The sequence below is a fragment of the Solea solea genome, chromosome 14 (assembly GCF_958295425.1).
Source record: "Solea solea chromosome 14, fSolSol10.1, whole genome shotgun sequence".
Classification (NCBI taxonomy): domain Eukaryota; kingdom Metazoa; phylum Chordata; class Actinopteri; order Pleuronectiformes; family Soleidae; genus Solea; species Solea solea.
The window spans coordinates 19,679,018-19,697,785 of record NC_081147.1 but is presented as its reverse complement, the minus strand read 5'-3'; the positions used below and the strand labels follow the sequence as shown (position 1 = coordinate 19,697,785).

At 41.3% G+C, this 18,768-nt stretch overlaps 2 protein-coding genes across 5 annotated transcripts in view; one reads left to right on the top strand and one right to left on the bottom strand.

Moving 5' to 3' along the window:
* f9a (coagulation factor IXa) overlaps positions 1-18,768 on the top strand; it is a 103,108-nt gene that overhangs the window by 55,039 nt on the left and 29,301 nt on the right. The gene's annotated exons all lie outside the window — the stretch shown is intronic.
* The window catches only part of fgf13a (fibroblast growth factor 13a), a 75,172-nt gene that overhangs the window by 40,596 nt on the left and 15,808 nt on the right, over positions 1-18,768 (bottom strand). For 2 of the 4 annotated variants that reach the window (XM_058649248.1, XM_058649247.1), the window contains exon 3: positions 17,932-17,988. The exons of the other annotated variants lie outside the window; for them this stretch is intronic. In XM_058649248.1, the coding sequence (XP_058505231.1) occupies positions 17,932-17,988 (57 nt within the window). The remainder of the gene's footprint in view (positions 1-17,931; positions 17,989-18,768) is intronic. 4 annotated transcript variants of the gene reach the window in all.

The window sequence follows — 18,768 nt, the reverse complement described above, 5'->3', positions numbered from 1 at the left end:
GAAGAAAGTGTGCTTTCAAAGTGCTGAAAGAAAGATAAACAACAAAATGTATAAATCACTCAACTCAAAATGTGATTGGAAACAGCTACAGTGCACAAAAGTGAGGTTCATTACTAGTGCCGTCAGTTTAACGCGTTATCAACGGCATTAGCGCAAGCCCATTTTAACGGTGTCAATCTTTTTTAGCGCGAGATTAACGTTCTTTTTGGCCGAGCAAACTTTGTCGTTTTTTTTCCACATGCTGTAACAACTAGTAACGTTAGAAAGACGACAACACCACACCGGATCTAATTAGACCGCAAACAAAAACAACACGCTGCACACACTTGTTTGTGTAGTAGGCTAATGTTACGTTTTGAGTGGACGGCGAGCGTTGTGCGCGTCACACTTTATTCTCAGCCTCTGTTATTATTGTGCGGCTCTCACAATAAGAGGAATAACTCCAAACATGCAGGGTCACAGAGATATTGTCTCCATAAAATAAACATTTGCACCAAGCAAGTCGATCCACTTTTCTGTGTGGATAAGAGCATTAAAATGAGAGAAAATAATGGGACAAAAAGAAATCGTTTAGAATAGATAAGAATGTGCGATTTATTGCGAGTCAACAATGACATTAAAATGATTCAATATTTTATTATTTCGTTTGACGGCACTGTTTATTACATAATGGCAACATAAGCATGAGCATTTAATTCAGTGTGTCATCTTTATCTATGTCATGTGATCAAATGACCAGTTTGCTGAAGGTTTAGATTGATGTTTTTATGCAGACGTGACTGACACACTTTCACCGGTTAGCTGGAAAAACACCATCACACACCCCCACCGCACGCGCTCCCACTGGCACAGGCATTAACTCAGTCTGCAGTTGTTTACTCTCTGTCATCCTCACTACTCTGTCTGCTGCAAAGTATTCCTCAGTGGGCAACATATAGCTGGGGTGGAAAATGCAGGTGTGGGGAAGTCGGCGAGAATAGACTTCAATAAAGGTTCTGAATCCAGTTCCCATCTATTAAGGAGCCCTCTAACCACCGGCTCATCAGGGGTAATAAAACAGAATGGATGAAGAGGTGGAGTGTTGGAAACCATCTTTTACAGTCTCCTTCATCCTTGCCCCTCCCAGCCTTGATGAAGTATGTATATTAGGATTGAAGGATTGGTGATGGATGTCACAACAAGGTCCAGGACCTCACTCTTTATCAGACCTGCAGCCACTCGCGAGTGAGCTGTCACCGACGCCCATGATAGGCAGTGATCTACAGGCAACAGTGTTGCCACCCTGGACCTTCAGAAGACTGCAATAGATGTCCTTGCCCCTCTGATAGGGATAAATCTCGAGGAGAGGAGGGTGAAATAAATCTTACAGTAAGGACAAACAGGTACAGATGGGAGGAGGGGGGTGGTTGAGGGTGAATCTTACTCCTGGTAGTTGCTCATCTATTTAAGGCTCCTCACGAATGACAGGTTCAGGTTTCATGGCAACAGTATGGAAGATGTGCTACCTGCGTGGGCAGTATTTAACCTCATGTAGTGTTGTGCAATTACACTGCAGTGCGTGTGTGTGTGTGTGTGTGTGTGTGTGTGAGCAGGTGTAATGTGATGGAGCATTATCACTCTCACAAATGCCACTGATGTCATGTTCAGATGGGGTTCAAGGACGTGTGTAATCAAGTCAAGCACCGCTGGGTTACCGGGAAAATGAGCCCCACTACACGTCCATTTATAAGGTGCAATCGGCCCTTTTTGTCTGCTCGCGCCTCATATCCACCAAGGAAGGAAACGACTTTCATCATAACGCGACAAACGGCATACTCCCTAAATTAGAATCAGAATTAAGCACAGAAGCAGGTCTGTAGCCTAAGGTTTGCCTTTCAAAAATAGCTTGGCCTCGATGTGGTCTCGCAAAGAGCAGAATCCAGCACATTGTCTTCTGGGATGCCTTTGGTTTAGCGTGGCTCAATCTTGAGAAAGAATAGTTTTATTTTGGTTGTAAGTCACCTTGCAGGCGGCAGGGAAAATGAGTCAAGTTGAAGTTCGGAGCACAAGATGAGTGTGCATCTGTATTCATACACGAACGTCTCTCGCTCACTCTCGCTCATAGATGTCACGTGGTATTTTAGCCCTTTATAATCCCACAAAAATCACTGTATAACTAGAACAACGTTAACCAAAATGGAAATTAAATGATAGGGATAGTTTAAGTATAAAAACTAAAAAGTCCAGTTTTATTAGTAGACGCACATGATTGAGTATCCACGTTAATGCAGTACAACTACACCTTCTTTCCTTTCCTTCACCGCTGTTCTGCTGTGTTTTGGAGCTTGAGTTTGATGAAGTCTCTTACTTGTTCTTTCAAGTCATTACATTGTGTGGCCAAACAGCCAAATCCAGTTCTTATACTGCATGATGCTCTCTCTCTCTGTGTGTTTGTTGGTGCGCGTGTTTGCAGAAGAGAAGCGCAGTAGAGTGGGAGAGCGCGTAACACAACTATGCTGCCTGCCAATACGTCACGTCTGCGGAGATGAATGGGATAAAATAGTCGGGTGAAGGCCGCATGCTAGACGCATGCAGCGCTCATTTGAAAAAGTATTGATCCGGCATCAAAGAGCGGCCATGAAGGGCCAGTTTCACCGCTGTCTGACAGCTTTCTTTGCCTCAGGGTTACACACACACACACACACACACACACACACACGCACACACACACACACACACACACAACTTATTCCGTGTGTTTACAGGCATGTTTGTGAATATAGATGGGAGTTGGAGTAGAAATGTTGTATTTCAGTCTGTTGTAATTTCTAATTCTGTTCTAATGATTATTTTAATTCCAAACAGAATTAAAGAAATCAAAGATAATAGGTTGTCTAAATAATAAATAATCTTACCAATAAAAAAAAGTTTGTGGACTTTTTTGGTGATTTTTCCTTAACTTGGTTTAAACTAAAATGATTTAACTCGAAATCAGATTAAAAAAAGAAAGACTGACAACTGCACCGGGGAAAAAGTCTCCTTGCTCCACTTTTCACCCTGGAAACTATTTTTGCACCCATTAGTTTTACAATGAGTATAAATCCCTGGAATAAATCAGCCGCTTTGGAAACGTTCCAAATAGAGAGAGAAATCAATATGACGAGGCTATTTGTATCCAAACCCATTCAAATCCACACAATGCTTACTGTGTTGTCTCAGGTTTGATTCTGTGCTTGCTGCCATTTTGTCAAATGTCACACAATGAGGTTACAAGGATAGAAGGATGCGTTGCCTCCTCGTCTCACTGTGGATGTGACACGTGCCGAAAGTGTGTCGCTTGTGCAAAGATTAGAAGATGGCAACACTGGCGCGTCGTGACATGACAGCAATGTGTGTTACTTTACTTTCTTTCTTTCTTTATTTTCTTTCAAAAAAAACATACGGCAAATGCAGCTATAGATTATATTTAAGAGATGAAATATAATAGATTGGAAACATATGATGACACCATTGTATTTCTCATAAGAACTCTATTGCAGTAAACGTATAAACCACGCATAAAAGTGTAAAATTTTAATTTAAAAGCTGTGACCTGTAGCTTTAAAATTTGACAATAACTACTTTCAGATCTTCTCTTCTTTTTTTTTTAACTCAGTGAATGCTAAATCAACTCTGTGCTGTTTGAGAATAAATAGCATTATACTACATAATTGCTCGCGAGCAGGGACGGCAGTGACCGTCCCCGACCTTCTGTTCTGTCACAGCCCTCAGTGCCTTCACTAATGTATCACTGAATGGCCAACTAAGTGCTCAAGCCCATTCCACTCCCATCCATCGCCACAAGTTGATGTGGTGTCGGGCAGGTTCCGGCTCAGCGCCTGATATCGCCTCTGCACAACCAGAAACCAAAAACTTTAGCGATCCTTACTTTTTATTCATCCCTCTCTCTCTCTCTCTCTCTGCCTGATCCATATTTCATGATAAAATATGATAAAATGCCAACATTTGATCACCAGAGTCGTCGTAAACGCTTGAGCCATAATGTCATTGATTGTGAGCACTGAACGATGACGTCTAAGCTCCTGAATTATCACAATCCTCTTCATTTATTGCTTAATCTGGCAGAAATAGACCTGGATCCAAGCCTTTTATGCCAGGAACGCTGTCTTTGGCAGAGCACATACAGTATGGAGGGCAAACGGCTTCTCCTGCTCTCTTCACACCAGATCAGATCCCATATGGATATAAAAACCACACAGTCCCGCAGTTTATTAAAACACACTCACAGCCTTTCCTGTTCATTAGAGGAGGAAATGTAGCAGAGGGAGAGGGGGATTTCTGATTTCTTTGTTATCCAGGGCAAAGACATTAAGAACATATTCACATTTTAGAAGCTTAAACAATCGGAAATCTTTTTTTAATCGTGAAAAAAGCTTCAAACTAATCGATTATCAAAATAGTTGTAGATTCATTTAGTAATCGATTAATAATCCATTCATTGTTTCAGCTCTAGTTGGAAGGAAGTAATATAATATTAGCGTGTGCCACTAATTTGATGTTATTGAAAGATTGAGTGTAGTGCAGAGGTCTCAAACTTGCGGCCCGTGGGCCACATGTGGCCCTCCAATCGATGTCCTGTGGCCCTGCACTTACTTTAAAGTGATCCCGAAAACTGTATGATAATAATACATGAGGTTGCATTAATTGCATTGTTTAATGTGTTAAATTCAAAATGTAATTGTATATAATCTTGTCTAATGTTTTGAATACAATTGTCTACATGTTGTTATTATTAATAATTCTATTTTATTTCTGTCTATTTTTGGTTGTTAACAGATTCATTTTGCATCATAAATGGGTTTTTTTGGGAACTGTATTTTTGGGAACTGTATATCAAAACAAACACTTTTACTTTGAAAGGGTGAGCAACAACATCCTGGATAGTTTAAATTTGCAGTATCATGATGGATTATACAGATACAATTTCAAGTTAAGTTTAGTTAATTTTGTACAAACTGTTTAACTATTTTTACTTTGACTGGTGCTCGGCCCCCGTCCTGACCAGCCTAGAAGTTCATAGGCCCCCAGGTCATTTTGAGTTTGAGGCCCCTGGTGTAGTGGTTTGCGACCTGGTCAGAACAAGAGTCTTTCTGCATGATTTGCATCTTCTCCGCGTGTGAATAAGCAGGTGTTGAGCTAAAAGGAGCCTTTACATGTCCATCATATCAATGACTTCCTCTTTTCATGTAAGCAAAATAAAACTGACATTACAACATTTAAGCAGTGAATAAAAAATGCACCAACAGAGAAAAAGATTATGGAAGTATTACGGCTAACCCTTCAGCTATATGAACAAGTCATGGACACACTTTCAATTTCAGTTAACCCAAGTGTCCCCCTCCAGCTTGGCCGTGCAGCAAGATTATATAAAGGATTCAAATCCAGGCATTCAGAAAGGGGAGATTTAGGAACAGCTAGTGCTAACACTATCTGAACCTTCAAATATCTGAGATTAGTGTTTGATGACTCAGTTTTCCTGATAATGCGTTTTTAATACACACACACACACACATAAATACACACCGCATAGCTGTTATGGCTGTGTCAGAGTTCTACTTCTTCTACTTCTTCTACTCTTCTCATCACTCGTCTAGAGGTAGACGGAGATGAATCAGGTCAATATTTGCCATGTTTTAATAATTGACCTTATAAATCAAATTATGCGTTTTCTTTCTCAGAAACTTAAAGTTAATAATAGATGAATGTTGTCACTAAAACTTTTTTTTTCATTATTTATTTTATTGTATTAACATTTTAATATGTAGTTTATACATTATTTTTATTTGTTAGCATTATCATTAGCAACACTTTTTCAGATGGAGGGAAAAAATATGGGCAAAAAAAAAAAACTGAATAAATTATCAACCAATTATTGATTTATTTTCAAAAGACATCTTTGGCCATAGCAACAACCCATATCTACTGACCTCTGTTGCTAAAAATTGGATGATGGACTTGAAGTCAACAGATTATCTTTAATAACTTGTTTTGCTTTTACTCTTTACGCATAGAGTTTCGCGATCTGCATGACCCACACAATAAACCACAACAGATGCACCATGTTTGTCATTTTTGGGGGAAAATAAATAAATAAATAAAAACATATTCCAAGTGCTTTGAAAGGAACATTGTGAGGTAACTGTTCACCACGCAGCTGTTCCCCCAGCCTGAATATTTCCTACCTCAGAAGCCAAGTCATACCAGCTGCTCATCTATCATGTGCTCTGCAAACACAGACATGGGGAGACAATGAAGGGAGCTGCCAGTGGTCATCATAAGTGGTAATTACTCCAGAATAGTTGTCCTCATGCTTTACTGTCCTGTAACGGGAGACCTCGCGCTCAGTACCAGCCCAGATGGGATAAAGAGTGCGGGCCATGTCGGCCAACATGGCGCTACTAACTTACACAGACAGATGTCCCTGTGATCTGTCTGTTATTTTCTCCATGAATCAATCAGAAAGTTGCTTGTTTCTTTCTGTTAAATGGAGAAAAGTGTATAACGAGAAACAACAGAGCTTGCTTTGATTAATAAAAAAAAAAAATCATTTATTAATCGATTAATAATAGTAATTAGTAATCGGGGCTCGAGTAAGTGTGATCTATAGTGCTAAACACAAATCTGGCATTCTGTATAGAAACATCAGACGATTGCCTGTAACCATATGATTTGCTGAGTTGCTGTTGCACCAGACGGTGTCCAAAAAAAAAAAAGCTGACTCTCAATTTTTCATCCTGTCTTATAGGAGACACACAGACACTCAGTGTGTGTGTGTGTGTGTGTGTGTGTGTACGATGAAAACAACAACCTGCTCTGTGAGGTTCTGTCACAGTGAAGAGACCAAACCTGCAGCTGTAGCATGTAACACTCATGTCACCGTACGACAGCGGCTGACATGATGAGGTCATGAGCTCCGCTGCTCGTCCTTGTCGTCATCGCGCTTTTCATGTTTCCCAGAGCAAACTCTCAGGGAACCTGGACTCCTGCTCCTCCTCCTGCTCCTCCTGCTGGTGCGCTCACAGACTTTACACTGCTTTACTACAGCTGTCTAAAGTCTGTCCACACACACGCATGAGACACAAACTTGTACGCAAACAAGTCCCGGGCAGAACTCGTACTGCCATGGAAGGCAAGTTCTGCCTTGCAGATTTCGCATTGCACATTCTTCTCTTTTATTTTGGTAAAATGCTCCCAAACTTTTGAGCTCCGTCAATTTTTCAATTCGGCTCCGACGAATTTCATAAGTCGACTAATCTGGGCAGCCCTGATATAGACTGTCTTATATCCTTTTATTTCAGCACCTTTAGGCAGTCTGATGACAGTGATTCATCAGACAGTGATTCTTGTTTCCATTTTCCCCAACTATATAAACAAAACTGAGCAAGAACTACTGATTGAATTTGTGACATTTGGAAATAACGTCCCGTTTTCAATGTTTGTGTTGCTTGTCTTTGTGGATCAAATGAGAGCGTGATAAATAAAGCATCGCTGAAAAGCTGCAGTTCTGCTTCTGTGCGTGTCGAAGGGACAGGGATGTTAGCAGAGGTTTTTATGTAGGATTTAGCTCAACACCAGGACATGAATTATGCAGCCAGGCCATTCAGACATGTAGCTGTGTGTCTTTTATAAATCTCTTACAGAGGCAAAGCAAGTTTAGATTTAAGATTCCTTCCGTTCAGCGCTACAGAAACCAAGAGGGAGTGACAGAGAGAGAGAGAGAGAGAGAGGAAGATGAGAAAAGGAGGGAGGGTATCTCACACAGAAGCTTCTGGCACAACCCGTGATCAAAACTGACATCCAAGAGTGATGCAGCAAAAAAAGGTTAATTCTGTCCTTCCAACGCAGGCACTGCACTCAATGGATTTAAAAAAAGAGAGAGAGAGACCCAGAGAAGGGTTTCCCCTCTCTGTCATTTTGATCCTGAGAGAGTGTTTGACAAGAATCACTCTCAGTCATAAGCAGAAACATTTGTGTGAATTTGAGACGACTGAGTGGGGTCGTCGTGGAAAGCCCTGCATGATGGTGACCAATCAAACACACGAGTGCTTTAAGTGGCCACTCACTTTTTCCTCCCAAACATTATACACTGCCATTTAAAAAAAAAAATTCACTTGAGAGCCGAGCAGGAGTTTGTTTGTCCAGTGCTGAGTCGAGCTTTGGGCTAAGCTATCTGCCGTTTATGTGGTCTGAGCAGATGGATTACACACATGCAGATGTTTAAGACAGCTGCTCTACTCAGCACTATCAAACCACCCACACATGCACTGACACCTGACAACACTCACGGGTATGCACAGCTATCCTTTTAAGGACTGTGCATTGACAGAAGATTCTGTGAATTCTGCATCATTTGGACAAGGTTTTGGTCTCCATGAGGACTACTGGTCCTGATAAGGACAGTGTCTATGCCAGATAAATGACTTACAAGTACACACACATGCAACAAGGTCTACTCCCTTTCTGTAAGTGAGGAGCAGTTGTAAGACCAACAGGTCAAACTGTCTTTTATTAGAATTAGATTTATTTTGTAAAATCCCGTTAGTTACGTGTCTTTAGTTTCATTTGCTGTACTCACTTTACTTGACTAGAGGGGGTCACAGGACGCCAGCAGCAGGTGGCGTAGTGTTCCGTTTCACAGCTCAGCATTTTGCTTTGTAATCGCTGGATTTACAGTGTGTTCTTTCAGTCACAGGAGTTTGACAATCAAGTCCTCAAAGCCTTCTTTAAAGACGTCTTCAGTGGCATCAGCCTTTACTCTGAAACTCAGGGGTTTGTAAACAGACACGGCCCAAGATTCTCCGGTTCAGTTGAGACTATCAAGCGAATCAAGTGCACCACTTTTGAAAACCCCAGTCCCAACCGCGGTAGAAGATTTTAAGATATACACGAAACTTCATGAATGTCGTTTTATTTTGTACCAGCAAAAAAAACATGAAATTGATCCTCAACACCTGGTACGAGATGGAAGCCAGAAGCCACTGTATTATTGATATCATGTTTCAATAGTGTGACGTGAAGGAAAGCACCAGTTGTTGATGATCCCCGTGTGAAAATGGTATTCCAGAACAGTCTTCACATGCGAGGCCTGCGGAGAGTCTGGAGAGAGAGCCGGTCCAAAATGCTTCGTCTCTGATTCAGCCCCCTGCTTATTTTCATTTATTTCCAACGACGTCATCGATTTCACAATTTCACTCATTCATTTAATGTCGGAATCGTGAGCTGAGCTGAATCCATTACCCATCTGCACAGAGCCATTATTGTTTTCTTCCCTCATTAGTGGCCTCGCAGCTGCTTGGATGTTTGTGTTTGTGCGCGTGTTTGAAGAGCCACCTTCCGACGAGCAGACGCCAAGGTCGCCAAACACTGAACTGCTTCACACTATTGCACATGATCATTACCATGACAACACCTACGACTTTAAAGGGGGAACCGAAACACTAAACACTGCAATGTGACAAAACGAAATGTATGAAACGAGGCAGTTTTTCCCGAGGGGATGTGGACTATGAGCACATTTGATATAAGTTTAATGAGGAGCGGAGTTATGTGTGTAAATTATAAAACACAGCCACTCATTCAAAACCAGCAGAGAGAGATGTAGAGTAGCACAGAGTGTTACTTACATTTAGGCATAATGGAAGACGCCTTACAAGCAATCAGAGACATTAGAAATGCCGTGTATCGAGAGATGGCTAAGTTTAAGAAATGTTGTCATAGCTCTCCCGCCATAGCAGTCATTGTCAACTACACTATAGCGTGTTCAATAGTTGATGGGCATGTATGCATGTTTGCAGCAAGACAGACTGGCTTTGAATCATGTTGTGTTGTGTATATATGAAAGTATACAACATAGAAATAGACCTGACTGGAAATACTGAATCACTGCTTGTTAAAATGCACAGATAATAATGATCATAATAATAATAATAATAATGATAATAATAATAATAATGATAATGATCATATCTGCCCTGTCAATGCACTCCACTTTGCACTGATTGCACTGCTATAATATATCTGTGCTGGCTGCGCTGCCCTTTAGTTTCAGCAGCACGCTGAAAGCACATTTCCACTGTGCTTCACCAGTAGAAAATGGCATTGAGAGACGGCCTCTTGATACAGCGTTCACTTCTCCGTGTAAGTGCGGTTTGTATTGTGACGGAGCCAGATGGCCCATTCAGCTGAGATGAAGAGATTCTAAGAATAAACCCAATAACCGTTGGTTGCTCCGTGATGTTACAGTGCACAAACGTATTAGGAGTGCGGCATCTGGAGTGACCCGCACCGTGCGCGATGATCAATAGCAGCGTGCCTCGTCTTAAACTGCGGCCAGAGTTTGACCTCGTCGCGACCCCCCGAATACTACACAGATCAACGTCAATATCACGTCGCAGTCGATCAGTGTCAAAGGCTCCGGCTTTCTGCTGCTGCACTGTGTTTTCATCAGGAAAAATGTAACTGCAACAATTTTATTTAATTAAGTCATACAATAATTATGTTCTAGCTGCCAATGGATTGGACTACTATCCTTGTCCAGGCACGTGTCTGCCTCCACTACACTAGGTGGCGATGTGCCCCCATTTCACCTTGTTCGCATTAGTAATTAACGAGTTGGTTAGCATGTCACCAACCAAGTCCTCCCACCATCCATGAGCGTTAAAATAATCTCGTCATTGAGCTGGCAGAGCATAAACTCGGTCTCCTCCTCAGTCCAGAAATATACCGGTCTAGACTTCACCATGTGTTGTTTGCTGTGTTGTCATCTTCTTCTTCCTCGTCTTCTGTGCCTCAGCGTCTTCTTTTATTTCTGGCTCAAAGCCGGGGGTAGTTGTGTAGAAGAATGTGCAGAATGCCAAAGCCTAAGTTGAGTCCGATTGAACGTATGCATGCAGTGGTAATTCGACCTCCATCCACATTGTCTAAGTGTGTCTGTCCGACTTTGATCAATTCGATTTTATACAATTTCAGTTACATTTAATTGAAGAGAATCATTGAATCATGTTTCTAACTTCATATATTGTAATATTTGGGGATTTAGAGTGTTGTCCAGACCAAACTACTGGAGTTCATGCATTTTATATATTGTAAGATGTAATAAAGAGGATCAGTAGCTCTAGTCCTGATGTTGGTTTAATGGTTAAAAGATATGTTCATTTTTATTCTGTAGTACTGGACAAGCTCAAGCACCTTTGGCACCAACAGTTCCCATAACTGTTGGTGCCAAAAAAGGTCCTTGATTACCTTTTTTTGTGTGTGTACATTTTTGGATATTGTGCATTCTCTCTCATTATTTATCTCTATTTTTATTACTTACTCTATATTAGAGTGTAATTTTTTTTGTAATTTTTTTACTATAATGTATTTACTATATGTATTTATTTTATTCTATTCTCATTCTTATGCTTACATTTTTATTTTATTGTTACTTATATACATTATATATCCTATACATATACATTTTACTTATTATACACTTGCACATTTCTGCACCTCTGTGTCACTTTAACTGAGCTGATGTAAATGTGTGTTTCCCCCCTGGGGGAGGAATAAAGTCATTCAATTCAATTCAATTCAATGCAGCTGCATATTTTCTATTCCCCTAACGGCCCTCCTCTTTTACTCCACACTCATGTTTTCTGTATGTGATATTTAACATTGAACTAAATGAATGAGTTGGAGAGAAACCCTCATGTCAAAGGTATGTGGGGACAATCTGGGGGGGTCACACATCCTTCATTTCTTTATAACACAACCCTGCTCACAACTGCTCGACATCATGTCAGACTTGGTAACTGCTGGTTCCTCCGCACTACATCAGGTTTCAATCTAATAAAGACTGGATTAGCCTTTGTCCTTCACGTGACCTAAGCACAAACACTCCATTAACATTTGAAGCCATACAATCCAGAGGGACGGTAGTCCTGCACATGAAGCACTTCAGATCTGGTGCTATTCCCTTAACTGAACTTCCCCAACATAACTTAAAGGGTTATGACAACAAAAATAATAATACGAGTCTGGTAGCATTTCTACACAATGGCTTGCATTCTTTTCACCTTTAAGTTTGTAAAGGGGAACTAGAATATCATCAAATGTTATACCATGTGTCATATAGCAGAGTAAGCTTGAACAACATTTAATGTTGTCGGTTTGCAAAACCTCTCAACAAAGTGACGGCAGTGGCTTCCGATGACCTTTGCTGTTGCTAGCCTGCAGTTTAGCTAGCCATGGGAGGTGTCGTTCAGGATTTGCATCATTCGACGAAGGACACACAAATAGATGGAGAGAGACACAGAGATCCGTATTGAACTGAAGAAACAGAGAGAGATATGACTATATGGCATATTGACATATGACAATTCTGCCACAAAACATTGTTCAATTGAAGTAAAAGAGGAGCCAAATGTTCGTTGGTAGTAAACATAGCACAGTGAAGTTATGTAACCTCGTTGACCTAATTCTTTCTTTTTTTTTGTGCTTGTAGCACCTGCTTATATTTTTTAACTCTCCACCTCCAGTCTCACCCCGACGCCTCAGGGGTCACTCTCAAAAGAAGGGGGCCCCATGGCCAAAAGGGCGAGGCGAATACTCGGAAGCGATCGGCGTCACATCACTCCATCCATCATCGCGCTCTGCGCCCTAGACATGCATTCCACATTACTCAGTGCTCTACCCTTTGACCTGCGCCATAAACGGGTGTAATGACACTATGTGGAAGCAAAACTGTGAACCGTTCCCTTCAAGGGTAAGAGCATGATGACAGCTTAGCAACCAATCAATGCCTCAAATAAATGTGGGCCTTGCGATACCAAAACCGACCGCAACCTTGGGTGTGGTGACTTTAAAGGAATGGCGGAATTTACTAGTTGGTGTTGTGTTACTCGTTCTGTCCGGCTGCCATGAAACCCACCCGTCTGTCTGTCTGTCTGTCTGTCTGTCAGACAATTAAAATATTCCATGAAATGTGATGGAGGAGTGTGACATAACTCAATTATGGAAGATACAGGGTGTTGCTCTGAATACCCTTCTCGCTGTCCATGTTTGTATGGACTAAGTCTCCCTGCAGTGCATCCTTGCTCCTGTGTTCATTGAGACCAGGGTGGGGGTGTCCGCTGCCAAAGGTCTGTTGATACATATGGACACGCATTTGATTTCTCAGTGGGTTTCCATCTAAAAACATTACCAACCGCGTCTGAGACGGTGTTTTGGCCAAGCTGTGAATTTAACCTCGACCAGAGCAAGCAAGTGAGAGGGTTACCCACTGTGCCACTGATGCTTTTTAAAATCCCATTGATTTATTTTGTTTATATTCAGTGGTAGTGATTAAAAATGAACCAATTTATATTATGAATAATAATAAACACCTAATTTCAAGCTTTTTCCAGAAGTTGCTTTGTAGTCCGGCTTTGGAAATATTTGTAGGAGCAGTGGGTGTGCAGTTTCATATTTAAGGGTCCTGGCATTTTAATGTAGTACAGAGGAGGATGTTTAGAGCATTTAAAAGATTATTATTCATGGTAGTTTTTAAAGGCAAATTCTGTGTAAAACGTAGCAGCAGCTGACGACAGGTGACTTCATTAAAAGGAGTGAATGAAGTGAATGAAACAGTCTGTTACTGTCAAGATTTGAGAGTGTTGGAAATGTCTTTGTATTGTATTGTCAGGTATTTATTGTGAAAATCCTCTTGGCAGCAGCCTCGGCTACATACTGGTGAACTTCAATGTAACAGAAATGGTGAACATAGGGATGAATTTGTTGAGTTGTGTTGCCTCAATAAAAAACGGACATGCAGATTATCTGGGTGATGAATTCTTAAAAATAAAGTTCACTTGCAGTCATAAACGCATGCTTTTATTAAATATTTAAAAAAAAAAACATGAGCTGAATGTTCCTCTTCTCCTGCTACGTGCCATGTTTTTCATTTGTCATTTTGTCGTTATGCAACGGAGGAAAAAAAAAAAACGAAACTTGGCAATGTGGGAGTGTTTTTTTATATTCAAATGTGACTTTCCAGAAATAGCTCACAGTCGGCTCCATCCAGTTTAGCTCTCATTGATGAATAATTCAGTGAAGTTTTTACAGGTGAAAATTAGCTCGTCCTCACACTCCCCCGCAGTGTTGCCTCAGACGCGGCAGAGATGCCGTGCACATGCCGTATATATATATATATATACGTCCAGAACTGTACATGACGACACCAAACACTAACATGCGCTACATCACATAATCTGGTGACACACAGAGAGAGTGTGCCAATTCAGGCAAATCCCTCCATTTATAGACACGAATAACGCTGTGTGTTCCCATTCTACACGTAGCCTATATTAGGACTTAGATTGGAGAAAAAGGGGGGGGGGGGGGCAGGGAGGACACTTAAACACTTCTTTTTGTCTGCTGTCTAAGTAAAAATTCTCCCTTTCTCATACATGCTTAGCCCCATAGTGGAGCCTTGTTGATTTGTTTGTGTGTGTAGGAGGGAGGCACATTAATCCTACCTTACCTGCTCACAGCTGTACTACAGTACAACCACCTCAGCAGCCAGGAACGCACATTCACGTCAGCTCATGTGAAGTAGTGATGTCCCAAAATACGTGTGGGCTTCGTAAGGAATCTCCCTCTGCATTCAAACTGCGGCTAAATGAATCAATAATCGCTGATTTAAACACCACACGACACCATCAAAAGAGTGGACTAATTGAGATTTGATTTTATTGCAAGGATAAAAAAAAAAAAAGAACAGTCAAAAGGGGAACAATTCGATTTAAGCCTTTTGACATTTTGGCTAACTGTGTGATTTTGATTTGAAGACAATGGTCTTAGTTCAAGCGTCCATAAAAACAGGCTGAGCAGTGCTGGGCTGAGAGGGTGGGGCTTGTCAGATCATGTAAATGCAGGTTTTCTGTCAGGAACGGCCTCGAACAACTTCTGCTTTACAAGGTTTAATTGACCAGTTTGAGCTTAAGTGGGACTGAGTAACTGGGCTGGTCTGATCTTGTCTAATCTGGGCCGGGTTGTTCTGGGTCTGTCTGTTGACTGTCCTCTGCTCAGCTCTGCCAGTTTTTACCCAGAGGGCCTGTTATTTTGGGAGCTCAGCTGAGAAGAGATGACAACACCGTGGACTGCTTAAGCTGCTTACATTTCCTCAAGCACTCCCTGTGCACCATGGGATCTACACCCATGTGTTGCTACTGTCACTTGTGCTCCACAAGCGTCCGCGGCCCATGAGCGGGCGTTGTGTTGTGGGCGCGCGAACAGACGTCACCGCGTGGCTACCTGGTGAATGTGTGCTAAAACATGTGTGTGTGTGTGTGTGGGCAGATCTCCACTTGAGTGACACACTTATTGGGAACTTGTGTTATTTTTAAACAGGTTCTGTTACATATTCACACAAATGTTTAGGCTTTGCTCCTTATGATCGATACGATCAATAACACAATATATTGCAAAATAATTTATTCAAAATCAATATAACAAAGGTTACTTTTTTAATTAGAATTAAAAAACGTAGTTAAGGGGATTCTTCAACTTTCAATCTTTAAAAGAATACTTTCATTTGCATTTAGCGTTGTATTACTAGAATAGGGGGAGTATTTTTGAAAAACTGTGCTTCCCAACCTCAGTTTCCCCTGAGTTGAGAAATATCTAATAAACCTCATCTTTGCTAACAGGACCAAGTGTCACTGGTGGACACATAACAAAGAAAAGAATGAAGATATTTCTCAATATTCTCAATTTCTCACAATAATGCGACAGTCGGCATTAATGCTCAATCATTACATTGATTCTCCTTCAGGAATTTAGACGGGACTGGACTTTAGTTGCTTCTTAGTTGACAGATGGAAAACTCTAGAACTCCTGAAGAAACAGTGACGTGTATGATTTGTATTAAAAAAGTATGTTGATTGAAATTGAAAATTGGACAAAATTATGGGAAATATATATATTTTATGTAGTAAACGTTGACACATGAGAAACTACTTCACTGGGGCAAAGGATGGGTCAGTGCTGCGTTAATCAAAAGGCCAATCATCCTGATTCACCTTACTGCACTGTGCTCCATAAAAGACCTTTATCACCAGTGGTTTTTCTATTATCACAGCGTGAAGTGTTAGCACAGTCGTCCTTGATTCTGTGAGCTGATATCTTAACAGCGTGCATACTCCGTGCATGATGGGAGCGCTGTGGTTATTAATGCTCACCCCGCACTGGCACAAACAGCCCCTGATGCAAACGGGAGAGACAGCCCACTGTAAAACTTCTGGCCCAAGTTATTACAAGCTCGTCGGCCGGTGGAGTAATATAAAATTTGACAGCATGAAATCTAAGAGTCGCTGGGGCATAAAGAGGGGGCATTCAGAGGGAGTGTTATTCTGAGTGCGACGTTGAGAGAGTAAATTAGAGTGAAAGTAACGGAAAGGAAAAAGGAGACCGCTGGGATTCTTTAAACTCTGTCTAAAAACAGACGAACAATGCTCTGCTCGAGAAGTAGCTTGGAGTGATTGAAAATGCAGTAAGCGCTGTGAGGAATGGTGAGGACAGACGTTCTCGACAGTTTTCTGAGGGATGACGATGACAAACTTGTTAAATAAAACATTTATTTGAATGCCAAAACATTTTCCCTTGGGGCCAAAATTGAAATTTGATAGTGGGTAAAAAAAGTAAACATCACCTGCAGTGACTTTTTATATCCCTGATAAGCCCCCGGTGTGAATAAATAAAAACAATTCGCTTACTAAGCCGATATAACACGTTATCATGTTCACATGTAAGCTAATGGACTATTTTAGGAAGCAATTTGTTGTTTTAGTAATCAACTTTAATAAGCGGGTTAGCATGCAGCAGCGAGGCAGACATTGCAATATAAGCTTATGGGCGAAGGGTTGAAAATGAGGTGAGAGGCAGTGATAGCAGGTTATCTGGACAGACATTCATCAGCATTCAGCTGAGCCAGCGGCCACCGTACACTATAGCGTCCAACACAGTGAGACGGACAGGGGAGAAGCAAGAGGTCGAGAGAGACCCTCCAACCAACAGTAGTCACATTAAGGAACCTTTAAAACTCTGGCTTTAGTGAGTGGGTGATAAAAATTCCACATATTGCCTTGAAGGGGGAACAACTGTCTTTGATGTTCTATTTAAAGCTCAGTGTCTAAAAATGTCGAGTGGCCTCAGGTTTAGTGATCACTTTTAGCACCGAAAGGAAATCTAAATTAAGACTTGAATGGAAAAAAAAAACATCAGATAAAAAAAAAATAGACACTTAGATGTTATAATCTGAAACCTATCGCGATTATGCTGTGCCACCACACGAGAGGCAGAGTGACCATATGTGGATTATTCTGCGCGTTACCGCAAGCTGTGACTTTCGTCCACGAATGAATTCACAATCTTCACATAACAACACATGCTTGCATATCCTCCATGCAAATATTCATCACCACAACACAAAACGTGTGCAAACAAGGGAGATTGCAGAGTTCCCCTAATCAGATATAATGTAGACACGCTCACACTTTGTTTCTAGTAAGGTCTTCATAATAAACTAAAATGACCCGACTGCTCCCCTTCCATGTTGTGTATTAGGTGACATGCGAGAGTCCAGCACAGTCACAACAGATGGGCAAGCCATTAGATTTATGCTAGATCACCGTGGCTCTGAGGGTTTGATATTACAAAGTCTGCGACACTGGTCCAAATCCTGATCCTTCAAAATAAAAGCTGAGATTTTATGTTACAGCCTCACTCCCAAGAACCCCTAAGAATTGACCTAGTAGAATAATTATAGGTTCTGCCAGACCTTTGAAGGTTTTATTCATCCAAACTCTCTTCAAACTCTTTCACACTTTCACTTAAAGCAAGGGCTCCTCTGTGTACACGTGAAATGTTCTGTACCTTCAAAATCTGTAGATGTTGTCATCTCCAATTCAGTCAATTTGATGTCAGAGTCAACTGTTTAAGGACAAATAAAGTTAGTTAGTTTCAAGACGCCCATGAGAGGTTTTATGCGTATGAATTGGCCACAGTCACTGTTCTTGAAAAAGCAAAACGACTGACTTGTCGCTTGAGTGTTTAATAGTCCAAACATCATTTCGAGAAAGGGCTATTTACTCTCCCACTTCTCTTTGCGCAAATGTAATGAATAAGACAAAACCTCGGCGCTGTTTAATTGAAAGATGCGTGTGCTGAACTTTCAACGCACCCACACAACTGCCCGTTTAACAAGCTTCAGCTGGCGTGATGCAGGCACACGTGCAACAGCCTCAGCGCCGCCTGGCAGAATATCTGCCATTATCGGGTCATTTTTCTTCCATTTTTTGTGCTTTCATCCCCCCCTTTAGTCATCAAGCGGGGTGCTGTGACACAACCACTCATTAGTGAGCAGCAGTGGGGAGGCGGAGACCGCTATGAGAAGACAAACAACTTAATTAGTGGCAGCATAGCTTTAATAAGTTCAGCTCAAAATAGGTTTGGAAGAAAGCGGGTGAGAAACCAGCTCGGTAATTATGTCTCGGTTAGATTTGGATTTCGCAATTGAAGGTGAGGCCACCGTTGTTGTGGCAGAGGTTCACTCAAGCTTCTGCTGTATTGTTGGTATTCTCCTGAACGTGGTGTCAACAACACGATAAGTGAGGCAAAATGTTTAAATTGCAGTAACGACATCTCACACACGCTCCCATTTACAACTGCATGCACATGCAAGTGTACGGCAAAGCCGCTCTGCTGGAGTTT